At 48.5% G+C, this 25,538-nt stretch overlaps 1 protein-coding gene across 1 annotated transcript in view; it reads left to right on the forward strand.

Moving 5' to 3' along the window:
- plce1 (phospholipase C, epsilon 1) overlaps nucleotides 1-25,538 on the forward strand; it is an 819,762-nt gene that overhangs the window by 79,436 nt on the left and 714,788 nt on the right. The window contains exon 2 of the mRNA XM_085994810.1: nucleotides 19,934-21,613. Coding sequence (XP_085850936.1) covers nucleotides 20,321-21,613 — 1,293 coding nt within the window. The 5' untranslated portion in view covers nucleotides 19,934-20,320. The remainder of the gene's footprint in view (nucleotides 1-19,933; nucleotides 21,614-25,538) is intronic.

A 25,538-nucleotide genomic window follows, 5' to 3' on the forward strand; every position in this document is an offset into this window, starting at 1 on the left:
CACTGGCGAGCAAAATAAAGGAAAATCCTAAGATGTTTTATAAGTATATTAAGGGCAAGAGGATAACCAGGGAAAGGGTAGGGCCCATTCGGGACCAAAGTGGCAATCTGTGTGTAGAACCAGATGATGTAGGCGGGGTTTTAAATGAATTTTTTGCATCTGTGTTCACTATGGAGAAAGACGATGCAGACATAGAAATCGGGCAAGGGGATTGTGACATACTTGAACATATTAGCATCGAGAGGGAGGAGGTGCTAGCGGTTTTAGCAGGCCAAAAAGTCGATAAATCCCCAGGCCCGGACGAGATGTATCCCAGGTTGCTGTGGGAGGCAAAGGAGGAGATTGCAGGGGCTCTGACACAAATTTTCAGAACCTCTCTGGCCACAGGGGATGTACCAGAGGACTGGAGAACAGCTAATGTAGTACCATTATACAAGAAGGGTAGCAGGGATAAACCAGGGAATTACAGGCCAGTGAGCCTAACATCTGTGGTAGGGAAATTATTGGAAAAAATTCTGAGGGACAAAATTAGTCTCCACTTGGAGAGGCAAGGATTAATCGGGGATAGTCAGCATGGCTTTGTCAAGGGTAAATCATGTCTGACAAATCTGATTGAATTTTTCGAGGGGGTGACTAGGGAGGTGGATGAGGGAAATGCTGTGGATGTGGTTTACATGGACTTCAGTAAAGCTTTTGACAAAGTCCCGCATAGGAGACTGGTCAAGAAGGTAAGAGCCCATGGGATCCAGGGTGCCTTGGTGCGTTGGATCCTAAACTGGCTGAGTGGCAGGAGGCAGAGGGTGATGGTCGAAGGTTGCTTTTGTGACTGGAAGCCTGTGTCCAGTGGGTCCCTTGTTGTTTGTGATCTACATAAATGATTTGGATGAGAATGTAAAAGGGATGATCAGTAAGTTTGCAGATGGCACGAAAATTGGTGGGGTGGTAAATTGCAAGGGGGAAAGCCTCAGGCTACAGGACGATATAGACGGGTTGGTCAGATGGGCGGAAAAGTGGCAAATGGAATTTAACCCTGAAAAGTGCGAGGTGATGCATTTTGGACGGACAAATAAGGCAAGGGAATACACAATGAGTGGTAGGACCCTAGGAAGTACAGAGGGTCAGAGGGACCTCGGTGTACATGTACATAGATCTCTGAAGGCAGCGGAACAAGTAGATAAGGTGGTTAAAAAGGCATATGGGATACTTGCCTTCATTAGCCGAGGCATAGAATATAAGAGCAGGGAGGTTATGATGGAGCTGTACAAAACGCTGGTGAGGCCACAGCTGGAGTACTGTGTGCAGTTCTGGTCGCCTCACTATAGGAAGGATGTGATTGCTTTGGAGAGGGTGCAGAGAAGATTCACCAGGATGTTACCTGGGATGGAGCGCCTCAGCTATGAAGAAAGACTAAACAGGCTGGGGTTGTTTTCCTTGGAGCAAAGAAGGCTGAGGGGGGACCTGATTGAGGTGTACAAAATGATGAGGGGCATAGATAGGGTAGACAAAGAGGAACTTTTCCCCTTAGTAGGGGGGTCAATAACAAGGGGGCATAGATTCAGGGTAAGGGGCAGGAGATTTAGAGGGGATTTGAGGAGGAACCTTTTCACCCAGAGGGTGGTTGGAATGTGGAACTCAATGCCTAAAAGGGTGGTAGAGGCAGGAACCCTCACAACATTCAAGAAGCATTTGGATGAGCACTTGAAATGCCATTGCATACAAGGCTATGGACCAAATGCTGGAAAATGGGATTAGACTGGACAGGGATGGATGGGCGGCGCAGACACGATGGGCCGAAGGGCCTCTTTCTGTGCTGTAAAACTCTATGACTCTATGACTCTAAAAGCCCGCGCATCCACTTAAATACTTCCCAGACAGGAAGTGCTCCCGGCAGCCTGTCCCTGCGGGAAACAAGTTGCTGGAGGAAAGGGCCCCCGGCTGGGGGCTTCTGCTTAGACTGTCTGTGCCGCCGTGAGCGGATTATGTCCAGTGGTGGCGTGTCACCACAGGCTTTTATTAGCAAAGAACAGAGCATGCCTCTCGTGGTTGACTGGGTTCCAAGAAGGCAGGGGGCTGCAGGTCAATCACCTTTATACCTGGGCCTGTGGGTGGAGCCAGCCGAGACATGTTGAGGCATGCATAGGTACAACAGTGTGTAACAACAACAACAACAACAACAACAATAACAGTGGTTTACCACATTCACCCCTTGTTTAAAATTGAGTCCGGCGGGGTGAAGTGTACTAAAGGTTCGTGTAAGTAAGTCTATCAGGTGGCCTTGTATGCCGTCCTGATCGTCGTGGTGGCGGCGGTGATGGTGCAGCATCCAACGTTGAATCTGGCGTCTCATTGAGTGGTTGGGTGGTCAATGACGGGTCCTGGGGCTGCGGCATGCCGTCTAGCGGGGTTGGGTTGTGGGTAGTGGTGGATGGCAATGGTAGTGTTTCAGGGGCACCCAAAGGTGCTAGATCTCGTGTGGGGGCTGTGTCCTCCCGCCCGTCTGGGTATGCTACGTAAGCGTACTGGGGGTAGGCGTGGGTAGTGGTGGGTGGCGAGGGAGGTGTTTCGGGAGCACCCGAAGGTGCGAGGTCTCGTATGGAGACTGTGTCCTCCCGCCCGTCTGGGTACACCACGTAAGCATACTGAGGGTTGGCATGGAGGAGGCTCACCCTCTCGACCAGGGGGTCCGTCTTATGGGACCTCACGTGCTTCCGCAGTAGGACGGGTCCTGGAGAAGTCAGCCATGTCGGTAACGAGATCCCCGATGTGGACTTCCTGGGGAAGGAGAACATTCTCTCGTGAGGGGTAGCATTGGTGGCTGTACAGAGCAGTGACTGAATGGAATGGAGCGCCGCAGGGAGGACTTCCTGCCAGCGAGAGGTCGGAAGGCCCTTAGATTTCAAGTTTAAAAGGACTGCCTTCCAGACCGTCGCATTCTCCCTTTCCACCTGGCCATTCCCCCGGGGGTTGTAGCTGGTGGTCCTGCTTGTAGCGATACCTCTCGAGAGCAGCTACTGCCGGAGTTCGTCGCTCATAAAGGATGAGCCCCTGTCGCTATGAATATAGCTAGGGAAACCGAACAAGGCGAAGAGGTCATTCAGACATTTAATGACCGTGGTACTGGTCATGTCTGAGCAAGGGATGGCAAACGGGAAACGGGAGTACTCATCAATTATGTTGAGGAAGTACACATTGCGGTCGGAGGAGGGGAGGGGCCCTTTAAAATCGACGCTCAGCCGTTCAAAGGGGCACGTGGCTTTGATCAGGCTTGCTCTGTCTGGCCTATAAAAATGCGGTTTGCACTCGGCACAGATTTGGCAGTTCCTGGTCATGGTCCTGACCTCCTCGATGGAGTAGGGCAGGTTACGGGATTTGATGAAGTGAAAAAACCTGGTGACCCCCGGGTGGCAGAGGTCATTGTGGAGGGTCTTCAGTCTATCGACCTGCGCGTTGGCGCATGTACCACGTGATAGGGCATCTGGGGGCTCATTGAGTTTCCCGGGCCGGTACAAGATATCGTAATTGTAGGTGGAGAGTTCGATTCTCCACCTCAAGATCTTGTCGTTCTTGATTTTGCCCCTCTGCTTATTATTAAACATAAAAGCTACTGAACGCTGGTCAGTGAGCAGGGTAAATCGTTTTCCGGCCAGGTAATGCCTCCAATGTCGCACAGCTTCCACAATGGCCTGGGCCTCCTTTTCGACAGAGGAGTGTCGAATCTCGGGGCCCTGGAGGGTCCTTGAGAAAAAGGCCACGGGTCTCCCCGCCTGGTTAAGGGTTGCAGCTAGGGCAAAGTCGGATGCGTCGCTCTCCACTTGGAAAGGGATGGACTCATCCACTGCGTGCATTGTGGCCTTCGCAATATCTCCTTTTATGAGAGTGAAGGCTGCACAGGCCTCTGCTGTCAGGGGGAAGGAGGTGGACTTGATGAGGGGTCTGGCTTTGTCTGCATAGTTGGGCACCCACTGAGCATAGTACGAGAAAAACCCTAGGCATCTCTTCAGTGCTTTTTGGCAGTGGGGGAGGGGGAGCTCCATAAGGGGGCGCATCCTGTCGGGGTCGGGGCCGATGACTCCGTTCTCCACTACACAGCCAAGAATGGCAAGGCGCTTGGTACGAAACATACATTTGTCCTTGTTGTATGTTAGGTTCAGCCGCTGGGCCGTACGGAGGAATTTCTCTGGATTAACATCATGGTCCTGCTGGTCGCGGCCGCAGATGGTGACGTTGTCTAGATAGGGGAAAGTGGCCTGGAGCGCGTTCTGGTCGACCATCTGGTCCATCTCCCGTTGGAAGACTGAAACCCCGTTGGTGACGCCGAAGGGAACTCTGAGGAAGTGGTAGAGACGACCGTCAGCTTCAAAAGCTGTGTACTGGCGGTCCTCAGCCCTGATGGGGAGCTGGTGGTATGCCGACTTCAGATCAATCGTCGAGAACACCCGGTATTTGTGCTATCTGATTGACCATGTCAGATATGCGGGGGAGTGGGTATGCATCTAGCTGGGTGTAGCGATTGATCGTCTGGCTGTAGTCAATAACTAGGCGCTGTTTTTCGCCAGTCTTCACTACCACCACTTGTGCTCGCCATGGGCTGGTGCTACTTTCAATAATCCCTTCCTTCAGGAGTCTTGCTACCTCGGATTTAATGAAGCTCCTATCCCCGGCACTGTAACGCCTGCTTTTGGTAGCGATGGGCTTACAGTCGCGGGTGAGGTTAGCGAACAAGGAGGGGGGGGGACTTTAAGGGTGGAGAGGCTGCAAATGGTGCGCGGCGGGTGGTTTAAAAGCTGCTGGCTGCAGACTGTGAGTGGGGGGAGGGGTCCGTCGTACGCTAATGTGACACTCTTAAGGTTGCACTGAAAATCCAACCCCAGTAGAATGGCAGCGCAAAGATGGGGCAGGACCAGGAGTTTAAAATTTTTGTATTCTGTACCCCTTACTGAAAGGGTCACTACACAGTAGCCACCGACGTCCGCTGACTGGGCTTTGGAAGCCAAAGAGATCCGATGTCGCATCGGCAGTACCGGGAGAGAGTAACTGCGCACCGTGTCGGGGTGGATAAAGCTTTCCGTGCTCCCGCTGTCAAAAAGGCAGGTAGTGGCGCGGCCGTTTACCTTAATGTCCATCATGGACCTGGACAGTTGATGAGGGAGAGATTGGTCCAGCGTCACGGAGGCCAGCGTATGGTCGAGCGAGTCGATGTGGTCGTCAGATGAGGCGGTGGTTGAGTCCGGGTCCCCCATGATTGAAGTTGGAGACGTCCGAGATGGCGGACAAAATGGCGGCGCCCATGGTCCCGATCCCCACGCGGCTGGGGGAGCCCAAGATGGCGGACAAGATGGCTGCCCCCACGGTTCGCACGCGGCGCTGCTGGCATTAGCGGTTTTACCTTTGCAGGCACTGACATAGTGTCCTTTCTTCCCGCAGCCGGAGCAGGTAGCATTTCTCGCCGGGCAGCGTGCTCTGGGGTGTTTTGCCTGGCCACAAAAATAACATTTCTGTGCCTTGGACGTCGCAGCAGCAGTTGAAGGTGGCGGTCCCATGACCCAAGGTTGTGGCGTCCACGTTGCGGAGCGGTTAGGGGAGAAGGCGTCCATATTCCTGTGGGCCGCGTCGAGCGAGAGCGCGAGGGACACTGCCTTTCTCAGGTCCATTTCTCCCTTTTCCAACAGTCTCTGCCGGGAGTAGTCGGACCTTAGACCCGCAACGAAAGCATCTCGGATCAGTCCCTCCGTGTGTGCTGCGGCTGATGCTTCTTTGCAATCGCAGTCTCGGCCGAGTATCCGTAGTGCCCGTAGGAAGGCCTCCACCGATTCCCCGGGCTGCTGTCTGCGGGATCTTAAGAGGTGCCGGGCATAGACCGTATTTACCGGGCGTGCGTATTGCCCTTTTAGCAGACCGATAGCCGCCGCGTAGGTCGTCGCGTCCTGGATTATTGTATAAACTTGGTGGCTCACCTTTGAGGCCAGGATTTCCAACTTGTTTTCGTCCCGGGTCACAGTTGAGGCTTGCAGGTAGGCCTCGAAGCAACGCAGCCAATGCGCGAATTTGGTAGCCGAACCCGCTTCTTGGGGGTCTAGGTCCAGGCATGTTGGTCTGAGGGCTCGCAGCAGCTCCTGTTGCTCAGCGTTTGGTGCAGCAGCCTGCTGTTCCGTGTTTGGTGCAGCAGCCTGCTGTTCAGCAAATGTCGACATTTTGTTTTTGCTAATAAAATTGATGTGCTATCAATTACTCATAAAAGACTGAGAGTTAAGAGAGTAACTAAAGGCTTTTATTAGCAAAGAACAGAGCATGCCTCTCGTGGTTGACTGGGTTCCAAGAAGGCAGGGGGCTGCAGGTCAATCACCTTTATACCTGGGCCTGTGGGTGGAGCCAGCCGAGACATGTTGAGGCATGCATAGGTACAACAGTGTGTAACAACAACAACAACAACAACAACAATAACAGTGGTTTACCACACCCTGGTGGTCCAAATGAGAATCAAAATTCATATATGTGATGTGAGTTATTTTTTAAATCCACTATGGAACCATATCCTAGACAAAGTCTGGAATTTTTACCTTGGAGCTGGGTCGGGTTCGTGAGGGCCGCGTAGCGGGTCAGGAATGTGATTTTTTGCTCAGCGTGTTGTTCAATGCGACTTTAACCTAATGGCCCCACTTAAAGCAGGCATGCATGTTTCCCGGACCAATTAAATGGAGCGGGTCGATGACTCATTTCCAGCGCCGATATTTAAAGCAGCCTTGCACACAACTCATTTGAAGGTTGCTGGAGGAGTGTGCAAGGTCAATTACAAATGTCGGTGAATACTGGCCCAAATGTTAAATGATGGATACACAAAGGCAGAGGGCTGCACCCTGATTCAGTGATGCATCCCTTCATATTCTGGTGGAGGCAGTGAGAGCACACAGGGAGGTCCTGTTCCCTGCAGATAGGCACAAGAGACCTCCCAAATACACCAAAAGGGCCTGGTTGGAGATAGCAGAGGAGATCAGCAGCAGGGATGTTGTCAGGAGGACATAGATCCAGTGAAGGAAACGATTCAATGATCTGATGAGACCAGGAAAGGTGAGTGCAATGCCACACTCACCTTCATCCTGATGTACCTGTCACCACATCCCCATCACTGCCTTCCCAAGCCGACTGCTGCACATCACTCCTCACACCAACATACATAGAAACATAGAAACATAGAAGATAGGAGCAGGATTAGGCCATTCGGCCTTTCGAGCCTGCTCCGCCATTCAATGAGATCATGGCTGATCATCCAAATTCAGTACCCTGTCCCTGCCTTCTCCCCATATCCCTTGATCCTTTTAGCCTTAAGAAATATATCCAACTCCTTCTTGAATATATTTAATGAACTGGCCTCCACCGCCCTCTGTGGCAGAGAACTCCACAGGTTCACCACTCTCTGGGTGAAGAAATTCCTCCTCATTTCAGTCCTAAATGGCTTACCCCTTATCCTTAGACTATGACCCCTGGTTCTGGACTCCCCGACCATCGGGAACATCCTTCCTGCATCTAGTCTGTCCAGGCCTGACAGAATTTTATAGGTTTCGATGAGATCCCCTCTCAATCTTCTAAACTCCAGTGAGTATAAGCCCAATCGACACAATCTCTCCTCATACGTCATTCCTGCCATCCCAGGTATCAGCCTGGTGAATCTTCGCTGCACTCCTTCCATGGCAAGAACATCCTTCCTCAGATAAGGCGACCAAAACTGCACACAATACTCAAGGTGTGGTCTCACCAAGGCCCTGTACAACTGCAGCAAGACATCCTTGTTCCTGTACTCGAACCCTCTTGCTACGAAGGCCAACATACCATTTGCCTTCTTAACCGCCTGCTGCACCTGCATGCTTACCTTCAGCGACTGGTGCACAAGAACACCCAGGTCTCTTTGCACTTCCCCTTCTCCCAATCTATTGCCATTCAAATAATAATCTGCCTTCCTGTTTTTGCCACCAAAGTGGATAACCTCACATTTACCCACATTATAGCGCATTTGCCATGTTTCTGCCCAATCACCCAACCTGTCCAAATCGTGCTGGAGTTTCACGACATCCTCCTCACAGCATACCCTCCCACCCAGTTTTGTGTCGTCTGCAAATTTGGAGATATTACATCCAATTCCCTCGTCCAGATCATTAATGTATATTGTGAACAGCTGGGGTCCTAGGAAGTAATCATAGCAAGTAACACCACAGAAGGAGGCCATTTGGCATTGGCACCACACTCGCTCATAGTCACCCTCTACAGATTTAACCCATCCATTCCTTACACTCATTCCAACACTCTCACTCAAACTTCTCTTCTTTCCCTCCTTGCAGGAGAAAAGAGCCCAGAACACGCGGGAGAGGCAGAGAACCGAAGGTGGCCCTCCAGTATTCACGCAACTGACTCCAGCAGAGGAGGGGGCCCTGGAGATATCACGAGTTGCAGAGCTGCTGGTGGTGGGAGATGGAAAGAGGGGGACATCCCAGCAACCCGGTAACAGAATTACATCTCATACAGCCACATGGCATACAGCAGTCACCGTCATGTGCATAATGGTAATGTTACCCATTCTTAATATAACACTTCTAAATCATCTCTTTACTCTCCCACAGGCCCATCAAGTGCCCCCCCTCACTGTCCAGCTGGAGGAGGAAGGCGACTCTTCAGAGGAACCTCCAGCCTCTGAGGGTGCACTGTCAGCAGACCCAAATGCACCCAGCACCAGCGCAGATACGCACACCTCGGTGGGTCCTATGCGAGATAAAGTAGTGTTGTCACCTGGTGTCTCACAAGTCACAAGTGAGCAAGAGCAGATGGTGTTGACAGATGCAGCAGTGGAGATTCCTCACTGGAGGGCGCAGGACGCTCCAAGCTCCGCTGAGCTGCATGTAGACGCTGAGCCTCAGGGGCCATCGAGAAAGAGTGTGATCTTGGAGGGGCAGCAACAATTGCAGGGGGCTCTGGCAGCTTTTGCAGCCGCGATGTCTGCACATGTGCAGAGAATGGAGGAGTCCAACATGAGCAGCACCATCTCGCAGGCGATGGCGACGATGTGCTGTTCCATGGAAAGGATGGCCACCTGTATGGAGCAGCAAATGCGCCAGTCACATGAGTACATACTAGCTGCAGACAACAGATGGCAGAGGCTCATAGACCTCCTCTCTAGGAGGGATGTAAACATAGAATTAGGCGTTCATCGCCCCACTGCTGCGCAGCAAGGTGCTCTCCAGCTCCTTGCTAGCAGGGATGTGTGGGTGGCCCATGAGAGGGATGATGCTGAGAGGGGACATGGAAGTGGGGGCTCTTCTCAAAGCGCTTACACTTCTCCCCTGTTGCCTCCTCCTCAGTCAGAGCCCCAGATGCTTCCTCGGATACCGATGGCTGAGTCTGCCCCTGCACAGTCGCAGGAGGAGCAGTGTCCTTGGTGGTGCCCTCACAGGCTCCAAAACCCAGAGGGCATCCGCCAAAAGTGTCCAACCAGTCGCAGCAGGGACATGAGCAGCCTGCCTCCAAGCACTCGGAAAAGAAAAAAGGCACAAAAGTAGATGCACATGGTTATGCACATGGCTGTATGAAAAAATGTTAGTGTTAAGTTTCAGTTATTTTGATGACACAGATAAATGTATTTCTTTGCACCACTTTCTGGTCTTGTCCATTTTTGCCGGCTACCTGCGAAGTGGCTTTGTCACTTGGAGTGAATGGTGAGACATTACTTAACCTCGAGCATTGGGGGTTTGGGTGAGAGGAATGGCTTGGTCATTGTAGGGCTGTATGATGTATGGTGCGGGGGGGGGGACTTAGTACAGCATGTGGCAACCATATGGGTGCATTGGAGCAAGTTAAGTAAATCTGGCCATGATGAGGCCATCCTGGGCCTCCCGGGCAGCAATGTGCACTGCTGTTGGTGCCATCTCCACCTCAGGTTCCTCCTCCTCCTCATCTTCCACCTGCTCCTCCTCCTCCTCCTCTGAAGAGGCTGTGCACTCTGCACCTTGCTCTTCCTGCAGCTCCAATCCTCACTGCTGTGCTATGTTGTGCAGCGCGCAGCAAATGACGATGATTCTGGAGACCCTGGCTGGTGCATACTGAAGGGCTCCTCCAGATCTGTCAAGGCATCTGAAGCACATCTTCAGCATGCCTATTGCTTGCTGTATGACACATCTGGTGGACATGTGGCTCTCATTAAAACGCTCCTCTGCCTCAATACTTGGCCTCCTCAAGGGTGTCATGAGCCATGTCTTCAGTGGATAGCCCTTGTCTCCAAGCAGCCAGCCGGAAAGTCTGTTTGGAGGAGCGAAGAGCTGAGGGAGCACAAAAGAGTAATGACAGCTGCCAAGAAATCTGGCGCACACATGCATGATGATCTTTTTATGGTTGCAGACGAGCTGCACATTGAGGGAGTGGAAGCCCTTGCGGTTCACAAACACTCCTGGGTGATGATGGGGTGCCTTCATGGCCATGTGTGCAGTTGATGACGCCCTGTACCTGTGGGATGCCAGCCAGAGCCGCATAGCCGAGTGCCCGCTCAGGAACACTGGCTTCATCAGTGGCAAGGTTGACATAATTGGCTGACCTGTGAACATGGCATCGGTGACCTGTGTGATGCATCTGTGGGCAGGTGACTGGGAGATTCCGCAAATGTCTGCTGCAGATCCCCGGAGGGAGCCTGAGGTGAAGAAGTTGAGGGCGCTGGTGATTTTGACAGCCACTGGTATGGCAAGACCTCTGGGCAGCAGGTCTTGCTCCAGTAAGCTACAAATGTCTGTGACGACCAAAGTGAGACAGCATAAGCGGCACCCATGCTGATGTAGCAGATGGCAGGTAAAGTGGAGATCAGAGGGCCAATCCCTCAATGTTCTGATACTGAGTAGCAATGTGGTGAGGGTGGCTTCCAAGATTGCAGAAATGACCTGCAAACTGCTGACACCTAAATTTGTGGACAAAATGGAGTCAGCAAGTGCCTTTCCATGAGGCAAGTAACGAGGTGTAATGTGGGTGTATTTATGTGTTTTTCCCATCTCTCAATGAATGAACTCACACAATGGCCAATGAGCCTTCCCTTCACAGGTGAGGTTCCCGAGAATCCTGTGCTCCTGCAAAAGTCAAAAGCCGACGTTAAAAACGCTCTTAAGGGTCTCTCAACAAGCAGTTAATGACTTGAATGAGGTCACACAACACCAGGTTATAGTCCAACAGCTTTATTTGAAATCACAAGCTTTCGGAGCGCTGCTCCTTCTTAAGGTGAAGAAGGAGCAGCGCTCCGAAAGCTTGTGATTTCAAATAAAGCTGTTGGACTATAACCTGGTGTTGTGTGACTTCTTACATTTGTCCACCCCAGTCCAACTCCGGCATCTCCACACCTTGAATGAGGTCGCCCGCCTCTGCCGATCGGGTCCGTGTCGCACCTTCAAAGCCGCCCGAGTTAAATGTGCGAGGCGGTGGGATGACGGCGGGTTCCCGACTGTGATGAAATATTCCATTCACCACTGCCTGTGACTGAGATCGGTTTCAGTGTCATTTCCCTTCCCCCAGACCTCATTGTATTGTGTACTGGAATGTGCTGTATTGTATACTGGAATGTGCTGGAATGTGCTGTGTGTAGGGCTCCGCCCATACCTGGCCCCATTTGTAAGCTAGCTTCAGTCTGGCCTCAGTCTCCAGAAGGAAGACATCTCTCTCTCTTACGTGTTACTTTCTAAGTTAATAAAAGCCTTGTTTTTGTTCTGCTAACTTCGAGTCTCGGAATTATTGAGGCACATCACCGACGCGCTGGCAATTTCGGGGATTTTTATTGCCGACCCGCCCCCCAAACCCGCACGCTCGGCAACGGGACAATTCCAGCCAAAGAGTCTGAATTTAGAGAGAGAGAGAGAGGAGGGAAGTGAGAACATTGGCATAAAACAAGGAAGCAAATAGAAAGAAAAAGAACTGACCTACAATCTCCAGAAATGCTCAGGCACAGTCTATAAAATTTATCTCCAGCTCAGAACTACAGCTTCATCTCTTGTAAACTTTTATCGCCATTTTTGTTAGTTTTATACATTTGATATTTGTAGCTTCTGCTACTAGAATAAGTGCAGCTCTGTACAAGAAAGCACTGTCAGCTTGGGAAAATAACTTTCCATAAATGGGGAGCTTAAAAAGGCATCAATTCTTTGACAAATGTCAGCATTTCTGTTTAATCATGTACTTTATTTATCTAGCTGCTGTACAAACACTCTGTTAAATATTACCTTGATGTTCCAACAAAAGAGCGGGACTAGATAGACTTGTCGAGTTCTCGGTGTACTTTTCATTTCTGAAAGAATCCCACATTGCCAAGCGATGGACGAGGGTTGTAGAATCTAATGGTTACTGCAGTCTTTTTATTAAATCACTGATTACAATATTATTTGAAATATTACCACCTCCATGGCTAGCTTACTCCAGTGCTCCTGTTGTTGATATGTTGTGAAAAAATTTACATCTCAGCTGGCCATTAGACACTTTCGTAACCTTGTATATTCTGGAAGTGTTCAGATATTGCGTTTTTTTATTACACACACAGATAGTGTTTATGTTATCCTGAGATCATGTTTGCAGAAGAAGTTTCTGATCCAACAGTTTATTGCCCATTTATGTCCGCATGCTTTAAAAATCAGGTGGCAATCTTTTTCAGGTTGGGCAAAAAAAATCTTCAAATTGTAACTTGTATTAAACTCTCAAATGCGACAGCCCTTACCATGGGCACGTAGAGCTGCCTGTTTGCTTCAGAACTCGGCTGTAAACTTCGCAGTTCAGTGTAAGATCATTCTAAACAATGCTCGGACTCACTTCCGGCAGCTACAGATTGTGATCAATGTGCAAAGGTGAAATTCAAGTGAGTGCAGCCTTCCAAGTCTCTTTGGAACAGGTAAATCACACGGTAAGCAAGTTTTCATACATCGCACTGGGTTCTTCGGTTCTGCAAAGAACTCAGAACCGTGCATCAGTATTTAATGAAAAGTTGACATGTTCCTAAAGTTCGGATTTGCATTCATGGGAAGAATCCTGGCTGTGTATCTATCTATATATATAAAAGAGCTCTTCTGTCTGTCCCAATGTCTGTCTGTCTGTCCGTCCGTTCTCTATACGTTTGAAAGTTACAGAGCGTACCGACGCGCGCGTCGCCTCAAAAGAAAGCTTGCGATTCCGGACCGGTCATAGGCGTATTTACGTTTCGGCCGCACAAAAATCCCACCCGCGGTATCCGAAAAACGTTCAGCCTTCCGCTCATTAGCATCTCATTGGTCGACCTCGACGTCACACGGTCGCTAATCGGACGGCGGGTTCCTTCCTACAGTTGAGTGTCGAGTGACTCGACGATTGACCAATCCTACGCTTCGGTGACCTGACCGGTCGACCGATCGGTGCGTGTGTGGGCGGGCCTTATCCTTCTGAACCGAGGTGAGTGGCCGCCATCTTGATTTTTCACGATTTTTTCCCCACACTTTCAGTGTGTTAGGGAAGTAAGGTAAATATTTGAATTATGTGTTAGGGAATTAATTAACAATTTATTTGAGTTTTATATTGTGTTTAGCAACCCCCCCCCTCACCCTCGCGCAGGGGGGACTCGGGGCCTGAAGCTCAAAAAATTTCCCTCTCTCTCTCCTTCTCCTCTTCCCTCTCTCCTCTTCCCTCTCTCTCCTTCTCCTCTTCCCTTTCTGTCTCTCTCTACTTCCCCCTCTCAGGTTTCACGGTGTCGCGGGCGGGCCGCCCGAAGTTTCCCGCTCGCTAACGGCCGCCAAGCCCCCCTTGCCTGCTCCCCGCGGGCCGCCTCGCGCCGCCCGCACTGACCGCGCATGCGCCGCCCGCACTGACCGCGCATGCACCGCCCGCCCGCAGTGGCCGTCCATCAGCCGCGCGATACGCGGGGGACCTCAGCTCCGGTCCGTCCCGGCCTCAGAACCCGACCGCGCCTTAAGCGCTAGGCCCCGCACGGCCGCTATCGCAACGGCACCGGACCTCAGGCGCTAGGCAGGGGGAGGGGCCGGACAGAGGGACAGAGGGGAGTGGGGGAGGGGGGAGGGGGTGGGGGGGAGACAGGGGAGGGAGGGAGGGAGACAGGGGAGGGAGGGAGACAGGGGAGGGAGGGAGAGGAGGGGAGGGGAGGGGAGGGAGGGATAGGACAGGGAGAGGGGGGACACACAGGGGCAGGGAGACCAAGCGCCCCAAAATTGCCCTCGCAACGCGGGGCTCCCCAGCTAGTATGCTTATATGTGCACAGTCCCGTTACAGCGGTAACGTTTAACTGGGTGGGATGTGAGGGGTCGTTTGACATTAGTAGAAGTTTAGAACCTTTGCACAGTGTCTATCAGAGGGACAAGGAAACATATTTTCAACTCTGAACTCCATCAGAACCTTTCTGCTCCCCAAATAAAGGGGTAACTTTGCAGAATGTTATAATTTAAGAAATCTCTCCCATTGATTTTTTTTTACTTTAAAGAATGAACTTGCATTTTTATAGCACCTTTCACAACCTCAGGATGTCCCAAAGTGCTTTACAGCCAATTAAGTACTTTTTTTGAAGTGTAGTCACTGTTGTAATGTGGGAAACACAGCAGCCAATTTTTGCATAGCAAGGTCCCACAAACAGCAATGTGATAATGACCAGATAATCTGTTTATTTTTTTAGTGATGTTAGTTGAGGGATAGGTATTGGCCAGGTCACCGGGAGGGCAAACAGGGCCTCAGTTTAAGATCTCATCTGAAAGATAGCATCTCAGACAGTGCAGCACCCCCTCAGTACTGAGTGTCAGCCTAGACTTTGCGCTCAAGTCTCTGGAGCGGGTCTTGAACTCAGAGCCTTCTGCCTCAGAGAGCGAGAGTGCTACCCACTGACCCACAGCTGACACCTTCCTCATAGCATTAAAAAGATTCGATAATAACTTTATAATGTGCCTAGGAAGTCCTGAACAGTTTTAAACAGCTTCACATTGGACCGGAGTTATACTCCATCTGGTGTCAAGCCCAAGGAAAGTGTGACAGCCTCTTAGATGTGGGATGGGGGTTCACACAGCTTAGCTATGGTGTGTTTGAAAAACTGACTCTCATTGTATTGGCATGGTATTTTTGTGTTGACATGCACCAAAAGCCACATCACATCAATGTAAAAGTGACCGTACAATGACAGCCTTGGCAGCCTGTCTAGGTAGGTACCTCTTCAGTGTGAGGGAGAGTAAGGAGTGAGGCCAGGCAGGAATTTTTTTACACATATGTCAATTGACTTGTGGAGTAAGTTACAGGGAAGTCCATTCAATTGAATATATAAATAGGTTCAAGAAATAACTGGATGACTTTCTGGAGAAAGGCAAATGGTGAGAAGATGGGTGGGTGGGGTTGAGATCGATAAAAAGGGACAGGCTTGTTTGGTGAAATGGTTTCTACCTGTTTCTATTCCTAGAAGTTATGTTTTTATGTTCAGGTGAGTATTATTCCACCAATTTGGATGAGACGACAATTTTTATGTACACAGCTGAAGGAACTGAAGTGAGTTCTCAGTACCTGGAAGCTGAGACCTGGTGTAACATAGAAACATAGAAGATAGGAGCAGGAGTAGGCCCTTCGGCCCCTCGAGCCTGCTTCGCCATTCAATGCGATCATGGCTGATCATCCAAATTCAGTATCCGGTCCCTGCTTTCTCCCCATACCCCTTGATCCCTTTAGCCTTAAGAAATATATCCAACTCCTTCTTGAATATATTTAATGTATTGGCCTCTACTGCCTTCTGTGGTAGAGAATTCCACAGGTTCACCACTCTCTGGGTGAAGAAATTCCTCCTCATTTCTGTCCTAAATGGCCTACCCCTTATCCTTACACTGTGACCCCTGGTTCTGGACTCCCCGACCATCGGGAACATCCTTCCTGCATCTAGTCTGTCCAGTCCTGTCAGAATTTTATAAGTTTCAATGAGATCCCCTCTCATTCTTCTAAACTCCAGCGAGTACAAGCCCAATCGACACAATCTCTCCTCATATGTCATTCCTGCCATCCCAGGTATCAGCCTGGTGAATCTTCGCTGAACTCCTTCCATGGCAAGAGCATCCTTCCTCAGATAAGGCGACCAAAACTGCACACAATACTCAAGATGTGGTCTCACCAAGGCCCTGTATAACTGCAGCAAGACATCCTTGTTCCTGTACTCAAACCCTCTCGCTACGAAGGCCAACATGCCATTTGCCTTCTTAACCGCCGGCTGCACCTGCATGCTTACCTTCAGCGATTGGTGCACAAGGACACCAAGGTCTCGTTGCACTTCCCCTTCTCCCAATCTATTGCCATTCAGATAATAATCTGCCTTCCTGTGTTTGCCACCAAAGTGGATAACCTCGCATTTATCCACGTTATACTGCATCTGCCATGCTTTTGCCCAATCACCCAACCTGTCCAAATCATCCTGGAGTTTCTTGGCATCCTCCTCACAGCACACACGCCCACCGAACTTTGTGTCGTCTGCAAATTTGGAGATATTACATCTAGTTCCCTTATCTAGATCATTAATATATATTGTGAATAGCTGGGGCCCAAGGACCAATCCCTGCGGTACCCCACTAGTCACTGCCTGCCACTCAGAAAAAGACCCGTTTATTCCAACTCTTTGCTTTCTGTCTGCCAACCAGTTCTCTATCCAAGTCAATACCTTGCCCCCAATCCCATGTGCCTTAACTTTACACGCTAATCTCTTATGCAGGACCTTATCGAAAGCCTTCTGAAAGTCCAAATACACCACATCCACTGGTTCTCCCTTATCTATTTTACCAGTTACATCCTCAAAAAATTCCAGTAGATTAGTCAAGCACGATTTACCTTTTGTAAATCCATGGTGCTCAGTGAATAGGTCACCGATGAGCCATTTTTACACTTGAATCCTGACAGATACGAATGCAAGTACTGCTTAATATTTATTTTATGAAATCACCAGTGCAAGAAGTACATAAATGCAAATGTTGTGAAACTATTTATTTCCTTAACAGTTACTTCCAGGAATGCTGGGCACTAATGTCAGAGGGAATCAATGATGGGAATTTTTATTTACAGCATATATTTAGGTTTGAATCTATACAAGAGCCAATTTATATAATGCGCTTTATGTAACTAAATGTCCCACGACACCCAGTGAACAGGAAACAGAAGAGATGTTAGGGTAGATGACCATAGACATGGTGAAAGAGGTATGTTTTAAGGAGGCTTTTGAAGAGGAAAAATGGATAATAGGGTAAAATGGTTTAGGAAGAGAATTCCAGAGTGTTGGCATGGTGACTGAAGACTGTGTCACTGATGGCAGAGTGGAGGGAGATAGGCAATGTGCAGAACACCAGAGTCAGAAAGGTAGTAGGTAACTGGGAGTTGGAGCTGGAGAAGATTGCAATGGTAGGTTACAGTAAGGCCATGGAAGATTTGAAAGAAGGACAAGGATTTTAAGGTTGACATGCTGAGGGACAGGGAGCCAGTGAAGATCAGTGATGACTTGAATAGGTACAGAGGAACAGGAGTAGGCCATCCAGCCCCTCAAGCCTGTTCCACTATTCAATTAGGTCATGGCTGATATACACCTCAACTCCATTTGCCCGCCTTTTCTCCATATCCCCTGATATCCTTACCTAACAAAAATTTGTCGATCGCAGTCTTGAACATTTTAATTGATGTTTGGGGGGAGAGAATTGCTCATTTCCACTACCCTTTGTGTGGAAAAGTGCTTCCTGATTTCACTCCTAAATGGCCTAGCTCTAATTTTAAGGTGCTGGATTCCCCCACCAGAGGAAATAGTTGCTCTGTAACTTTCATATTCCCTTTTTGCACCTCTTATTACTTTCTTTGTGTCCCTTTGTGCAGGATAAGTTATGCACCACAGTGTTTTGAATGAATTGGGTGCAGGGCGGAGAGCATTGGAGAAATTGAGCCTTGAGGTAACAAAGGCAAGGGTCAGGGTTTCTTCAGCAGATGGGGTGAGGTACGGGGGTATACGCAGGTGATGTCTAGAGATGGAAGTAAGAGATCCTGGTGATGGACTGGAGGTAGGGATTGAAACACACCTCAGGGTTGAACAGGGCACCAGTGCAGTCGAGGAGGGTGTGATGTTTCTGGCAGGAGTGAACAGGAGGCCTTCCACCTTGCCAGTGTTGAGCTGGAGAAAACTCTCGCTCATCCAAGACTAGATTCGGGAGAAGCAGTCAAACAGCATGGCAGTAACCATGGAATAAATGGTCGCGTTGGAAAGATAGAGTTGGGTGTAATCTGCAGTACCCTATGTTTGTGGATGATGTTGACAGAAGGCAGGCTATTGATGAGGAAAAGGAAAGGACCGAGGATGAAGCCTTGTGACACACCGAAGGTGACTGTGAAGGTAGAAGGTAGCAATAAAACCTTAATACCTTTTTGATGGCAGGTAAGTGGGTAGAGAAGAGGATTAACTAGACAGGAAAAAACACATTGAAAATCTCTGAGGCAGAAAGGTTTTGCATTCTGTCACATGCTCCCTTTCATTTAAATATATAACCATGCTAGTTCACCAATCCACAGGACGATTATTTTCTAAAGCACTTGGGCCTGGGGTTTCCGCTAGGTTGCAGTGCAATTCACCCAAAATCGTCCAAACCAGCGCAAAAGATCGAGGAATTTCAAACGCAAGTTACGTCCCATGCAAATTGAGTTTCTGCAATTTTTTACACTGATTCATAAAACATCACGCTGGAAGCCGGCCCCGCCCACAGTACTGGCCACGTCCCCAGATCAAATGAATCACCATCGCGAGTTTCCACTAATTGCATCTGTTTGCGGGCCTGCGAGGAGGTGCTTGAAATTAAACTGTTTCTTTTAGGCGCAGGGACACTAATATGCACCTTTTTAAAAGCTTTTAAATATTAAAAAATATTTAATTTACTTAAACTGACTATGGTACACCAATGTAACTAGTAAATGGTTCTGTCTAGTTAAAGCCGTTTTCAGTTATTTAAAATCAGGTGGTGGAATAGACACTCTGATTAAAAAGGCTTATTTTTTGTGATAAATCCATTTTCAGTTGTATTAATTGAAGGATTGGGATTTGAACCAGTTGAATGTTACAGTCGAGCGACACAGCATGACAACCTAGTTTCAGTCGAGACTAGTTTAAAAACACAATGGACTGAACTACAAAAGTGATTAAGCATGTGGAGATATGAGAAGCTGATTAACCTTTGAGCCATGTCCAATCACGAGTCACTGATCGGCCGAAGCCACAATGAAGTAAGAAAGGACCCTGCTGTCCAGATAACTGGACAAACTTAGATAAAAGACAGAACTAAAAGAAAGGGCTTAGCTAACGATGTAAAGTTATAATTAGGTTGTTTTTGAAGGAATATAATTGGGGAGGGGGGTGGCTGTTGCCACGAAGCCAGACTGGCCAAGGAATAAGTAATGTAATCAAGGCTATCGATGTGCTCCAGTCTTGTACTGTATATAAGCTTGTGAATTTTGCTGATCGGGGAGAAGGTGCTCGCACAGACCGCGGGGTCTGAGACGCTTCTCCCAGAGCTCTGTTTTCAATAAACTGCACCTTTTACTTTACCACAGATTAGATGTGAATTTATTTTCACCCAACATTAATCAAACCGGACTAAGTTACCACACTTAAATATATCAAGGACTATTTTTGAATGCGGTTTTTTAAAACTGCGTTCTAAAACGCTGCCCAATCGTGCTGGCTCATGGAAGATTGTACCTTCGGCGATATGCAAATGAGCTTGAGCTGAAACTTGAGCAAAAATTCAATTCGGAAAACCAGCGCAATTTGCACCCGGATCGCCGATTGCGCCCAAAGTGGAAACTCTACCTCACATTAGTACAATGCTCCACGTTACCATCCTAATTTGGCAGATGTAAACTTTCCAGGTAATCTCTGTAACTCTTCACATTAATCCTTTTTCTTCTTGTTTTACAGAGAAAAGTAATCTGAATTTGGAGACTGCTCGCGGATCGACCATTTTCTTAGACCTCAAAATATTTTTTCACCAAATGATTAGTAGCATCCATCTTAAAGGAAGCAAAATTAATTGATAAGAGTTGCAAAACAAGTGATTTCTCACAGTAAAGGATCCCTAATGCACTGAGCAGAACACTCTATTATGTCATACAATACTTGAGAGTCCAGCTGCTCACAGTTTGAAGGATCATTATTCTCTGCTGGGCTTTATCAGCTGGTGAAGTTTCTCTGTCTGTAAGTAAGACATCTGTAAAGGGAAAAGACTCACTTCGAGTTCAGTCTTACTACCTTTACAGAGCTTCAGCAAGGAAATCTCCAGATTGCCGTCACTGTTCAGGCCATGCTATGACAGTCAAAGAAAAGAGTCAGAAGAATATTGAGTGTCACTGTTTCAAGATGACCTCTGAAGAAATAGCTGCTTCTGTCTTTGCGACCATGGGACCAGGAAAGATGATATCTGCCCAGTCAGCTGAAGATGAAAATAGGCTGAGTAATTCAAGCTGTGATGTTAAAATAAGGCACGTTGCTGATGAAGGAATGCTGCCTATAGATCCAGTGTCAATCCTGCGGGGTCCTCCAGAGACTCCTCTAGAGTTGCAGGGCACAGTGCCCAGCGCACTGCCAGTGATGTCTGTAGCACAACTGACTGCGAAATACAATGCTGAAAGTGCAAGAGAACTTAAGGAGAGTGAAATGGGGACTTCAAACTCAAAAGTTGGATATTATAATGTAAACAACTGTAAGTCTAGCCAGGGAAATTGTGACTCCAGTCTCTTGTCAGATCAATCGTCAGAGGAACTTAATAAATCATGTCATTCGCAATCAACAGATGAAGACGTACACTGGAAGCCCAAGATTCTCCCCTCTTTCTTGGGAGAAGGGATCAAGGCAGAGGAGCAAGACTCAACAGAGGAAAGGCCTTCTATGGAGCTGCCATCATTGTGCAACCAAACAGTAATGAAAGACAGTTGTCCAAATGGTGGTTTGAAGATAAAGCACCATGCTAGCAGTGAGAATAAAAGGTACCATGCGTTTTGTCCTGGGCAGTCCTCACAGGAGACTTCAGTTTGCCACGTTGGACATGACAATCGATCCACAACCTTTAGTTGTGCATCAAAAGCGCTATTAGACTTTCCAAAGGACTACATTGCTGAAAGAGTGAACAGCAATAATGATAGTTGCCTAGGCTTGCATGCCACACAGGCAGGATTAGGCAGAGTCCAGAGAAAGCTAAAGATGAAGGCCTTGGCTGATCGGTCTGTTGCAGGTCATTCGATGAGCCGATTTTTCCTGAAGCCTTACATTAGCTATCTTGCAGATTCAGGCGATGGCTGTGAAGAAGGGATGGGAGATGAGTTTGACCAAAACAAAAAGGAGCGCTCCACTTTGCTGTTTAGAAGATACAATAAGAATAACCGAGAGGTGAAGAAATCCGTTTATACTGGATCCAGGGCACGGACAAGGACACTACCTTTGGGGCATATTGGTGCAAAGGCCAGGAAGGCTGTCAGCCAAAAGAGGAACATTCGTCTTGATGTCAGACTTCCCAGGGTTCCCGATGAGAAACTGATGATATGTCAAGCTATGCTGATGAGAGATGACTGCGATCATTCATGGACCAGATCCAGCAGGTGCGAGGTAAGATATCTAGCAGACAGTGCTGCTCAAATTTGTTGTGTTTTGTTTGGCTTTTACTTTTATTTGAGATGAGATGTCAGGAATTCGTTTGCTGATTAGAGAATCTATCTTGCGGAATTACTGCAAAAGGTTTGAGAAGTCAACACTTAATGGTAATGATGACTACTGGTTGACTTAAGATGTTTCTCCTTGTTTATACAGCTCAATCCTAGTGCAGGAACAGAGAAATAAATGTCAGCTTCGTCTTCACAAATTCCCATGCCTGAATCTGTAGTAAAGCACAATACATGTACCTGAATAGCCAGCTCAAATAAGAAACCTTAATCCGGGCTTGCACAGTCTTTAATAAACAAATACTAAGTTATCTTTTGCTTTTAATGTATCTACGTTTTACCGTAAAACACTTGTGAAAATACTGAGGCAAAGCGGGAGTGTTGATGTAAAATGCATGTGAAAGCCATAAAAGTGACTGTCCAGGAATGTTAAACCAGCAACAATTGTTTATTATAGGCTAGGGTTTTAAGGAATGTTGAATCGGTTTCACGTGTAATGAAAACATATTTTGTGACTTTCCCAGTTATTTATTCCTTTATTCTAATCCAATGAACTGTGTGCAGTATATAAGGAGAGGTTTGTTGTTTGTGGTTGAGTGAGTGAGTTATCAATATAGCTGAATTAATTTGTAGTGGGGGACTGGAAGATGAAGGAAATCATTCCAGCAAGATTTAAGTGAAATCCATAACAAGTCACAGAGCAGAGAGTTCCATCATGGTACTTTCCCTTCCACCAGGAATGTTCTTTCTGTTGTTTCTTTTAACTCTTTTCGTCCATTGTATCCAAACTTGGTTGCAGTTTAACTTTTTGTCTCAAAATATTCTCAAAATATGATAGAGTTGCTTTAATTTCTGGAATTGCCTGCATTGAAAGTTGGTCTTCACAGAGGATGTGTGCTGCCATTTTCTGAGCTTTGTTCTCGGTGCTTTTCAGACTGTGTCCCACCTGAACAAGAATAGTCACTCTCCTGAGTGTGACACGAGGTAATGTGATTACAACAATGTCCACTGGTGTCACAATGTACATCCATGTTTACATACTGGACTACTTATCTTGGAAGATTGATCTGAAAGATTATATGCAGGTCCCTTCAGCTTATTTTAAAACTGACCTTTCTGTAGCTTTTCAATTGCTTTTATTTAGGAAGAACTGACTCAGATTTGTAGAAACTACACGGAAGACTTTATGAACTGCACCAAACAGTGTTTGTGTCGTTAAAGTCACATTAGTGACGGTTTAGACTTCAGGGGGTCAATTTTCTGGCAACCGTCAGGCGGCTTTTCATGCGGCCGGGGGCCAAAAATCGCCGAAAAAGCGGGTTGCGACCCCCCCCCCCCGCCTGATTCCCCACCCCGTCCGACTTTCGGACCGCCGTTTCTCCCCGACCCGCTTCAGTCCTGCTCGCCGCTGGTGGGACTGGCCGTCGGAACAGTAATGATCAATTATCACCTTGTTTAAGCCGATTTTAGGCTGCCCTTGCGACTTTCAGGGGTTCCCCATGCAAAACACGCCTGCGGGGAACCCCGCTGATGAAACCTGGCGTGAAGCTTGCCGGCTTGCTAGCTGTCAGCTGCAGGTCAGGGAAAGCTGTGATTTAAAGGGACAGCATTTGTATGTTGAAGGACCTTGTTGTTGTAGGCTTGGGGCTACTTCTTCAAGGCTTGGGCACAGCTGTGGAAGGTTGGAGCCTCACACACTTCTCCAATGCGATCTCCTGGGAAGCCCCTCTCGCCACCCTCACTCAGCGCTTCCTCAGCGGAGGCATCTACGAGAAGCATGGGACGCCTTTTTTTCCTTCCCGTCTTGCCATTAGAGGATCTCCAGCAGCAGAGGCGGCAGCAGCAGAACCAGGAACAGCAGGATGAGCACCAGGAGCACCAGGCTGCTGCTCACTCACCTGAAGCTGCACAGGCCAGAAGGGGCCAGCGCTTGGAAGTGGCTTGAGAGCACCTTGCTGCGCTTTAGGGGGCCATGGGGACCCGTTTCTGCACTGGCAGTCCTACTCAGAAGGACTTCCATGAAGGTCTGGTTTCTCTGTTCAATAGATGGCCAACGCTGCTCAAGAGATGTCATTCTCTTATGAGCACTCACCATGTTTTCCGTACCCTGGCGAGTTATCTCCCCCATGGAGGTTGCCAACCTTTCTATAGTGATGCGTTCCTGCGCCAATGACTCCACAAAGGCTCTGCTCATGGGCGCTATGGACTCCTCCATTCGCTCCACACTCGCAGCGGCCCTGGAGACAAAACCTGCCAGAGACTCCTGCATCTGTGCATGGAGATCCATCACCTCTTCTCTTGCGAATGGACCCAGAGGCAAAGGGTCGACATGCAGCTGAGCTGAGCTGGCAGAGTCCTGCATCCTCCAATGAGGACTCTCCACTGCTGTCCCTGTCTCCAGAATCTGCTGAGGCTCACTTGTGAGCTGTGAAGCACCAGGTGACAACACTACTCTATGTCCTGAAGGTCCCCCCGAGGAGTGAGTGTCTGCACTGGTGCTGGGTGCGCTTACTTCTGCTGACGCTGCGCCCTCAGAGGTTGGAGCTTCCTCTGAGGAGTCTGGCTCCTCTTCCTCCTCCACAGTGGGGACGGGGGCTCTGGATGGTCCTGTGGGGGAGTAGAGGAAGGAGTTAGAGATGTGATGCCAAGGCTACATGCACATTCGAGTTGACATCTGCTGACACCTGCATCCATGCAGCCTTGGTCTCAGTGGGAGGCCTCTTCCTGCCTGACCTAGGGAAGAGGACCTCCCTGTGGGCCTTAACCCCATCTAATAATGCCTGCAGTGAAGCTTCGTCGAATTTGGAGGCAGTTCGGGGTCTGGCACTGGCCACAGCTGCTGCAGGCTCCTCTGCCATCATGTATGGTTTGTTTGGAAGCCTTCAGAGGATGCAGTGCTTGCTATGGACTTTGAAAGCACCACGAATGATGACATCATACTGTGGGGCTTTCTGACACGAATTGGACAATTAGCAAGGCTGCCCACATGCTGGGAATTAATTGGCCACTTGAGGGAAAATTGCGTGGAGCTGGCTGACACTTTTTTTATGTGTGTCAAAAACCCCACATTCGGGGAAACCCGACCATTTCCCATACAAGCCGAAAATCGGGGCCCAAGTATCTGCAGGGCTTAACTGATTCTGTTTCACAGGATGGTGAGGGGTTTCAGAGCCGATTTAAACTGCTGCACATTTCACTAGTTTTTACAGTAAAAGTGAAACATAAGGCGCTTCAGAAATGAACCAAGCAAAGGGACGGGTAGTTAGAGCAGAATTACACAGTGAGAAATAGCACCCTATTCAAAGCTTTCCAGTCTGGTTTCCATTCCACTCTTAGCACCGAATCCTCCCTGGCCAAAGTCACCCGATGACGAGCCTGGGTTATGCACCTATGTCCTGGTCTGGAGCTTGACTCCTCAACCTGCTGAGCCAGGGGTGAGAGACTTACCTATTGAACCGAGCAGACACACGACAAAACTGTTCAGTGCCACTCAGATAGACCATAACCAAGAGAGGTAATGTACAATATGCAAGCGTAAGGTTGCTCAGCAGTGGAAACTGTAATACTCCAAGTGTTAAGACAATCTTGGGGTAGCTATAGATAAAACTACAACCACACTGCATCACATCTGGGACCTTTTGATAGTGTCAATGAGCATTAAGGTGAAAAGTGTCCTATTCCTCTATTTCCCAGTACTGTCATACCTTCTGAGCAGAGAAACATCAAATTGAATTGTGTGTAATTTGTTAATGTTAATTTTAGATTGCTGCAGTCAGTGTGTTAAAAGGGAACTATTGCCTTTTTTTTATTCGTTCATGGGATGTGGGCATTGCTGGCCAGGCCAGCATTTATTGCCCATCCCTAATGGTGAG

Source organism: Somniosus microcephalus, chromosome 8 (assembly GCF_052327205.1).
Source record: "Somniosus microcephalus isolate GS21.2 chromosome 8, FLI_Smic_1.0, whole genome shotgun sequence".
Classification (NCBI taxonomy): Eukaryota; Metazoa; Chordata; class Chondrichthyes; order Squaliformes; family Somniosidae; genus Somniosus; species Somniosus microcephalus.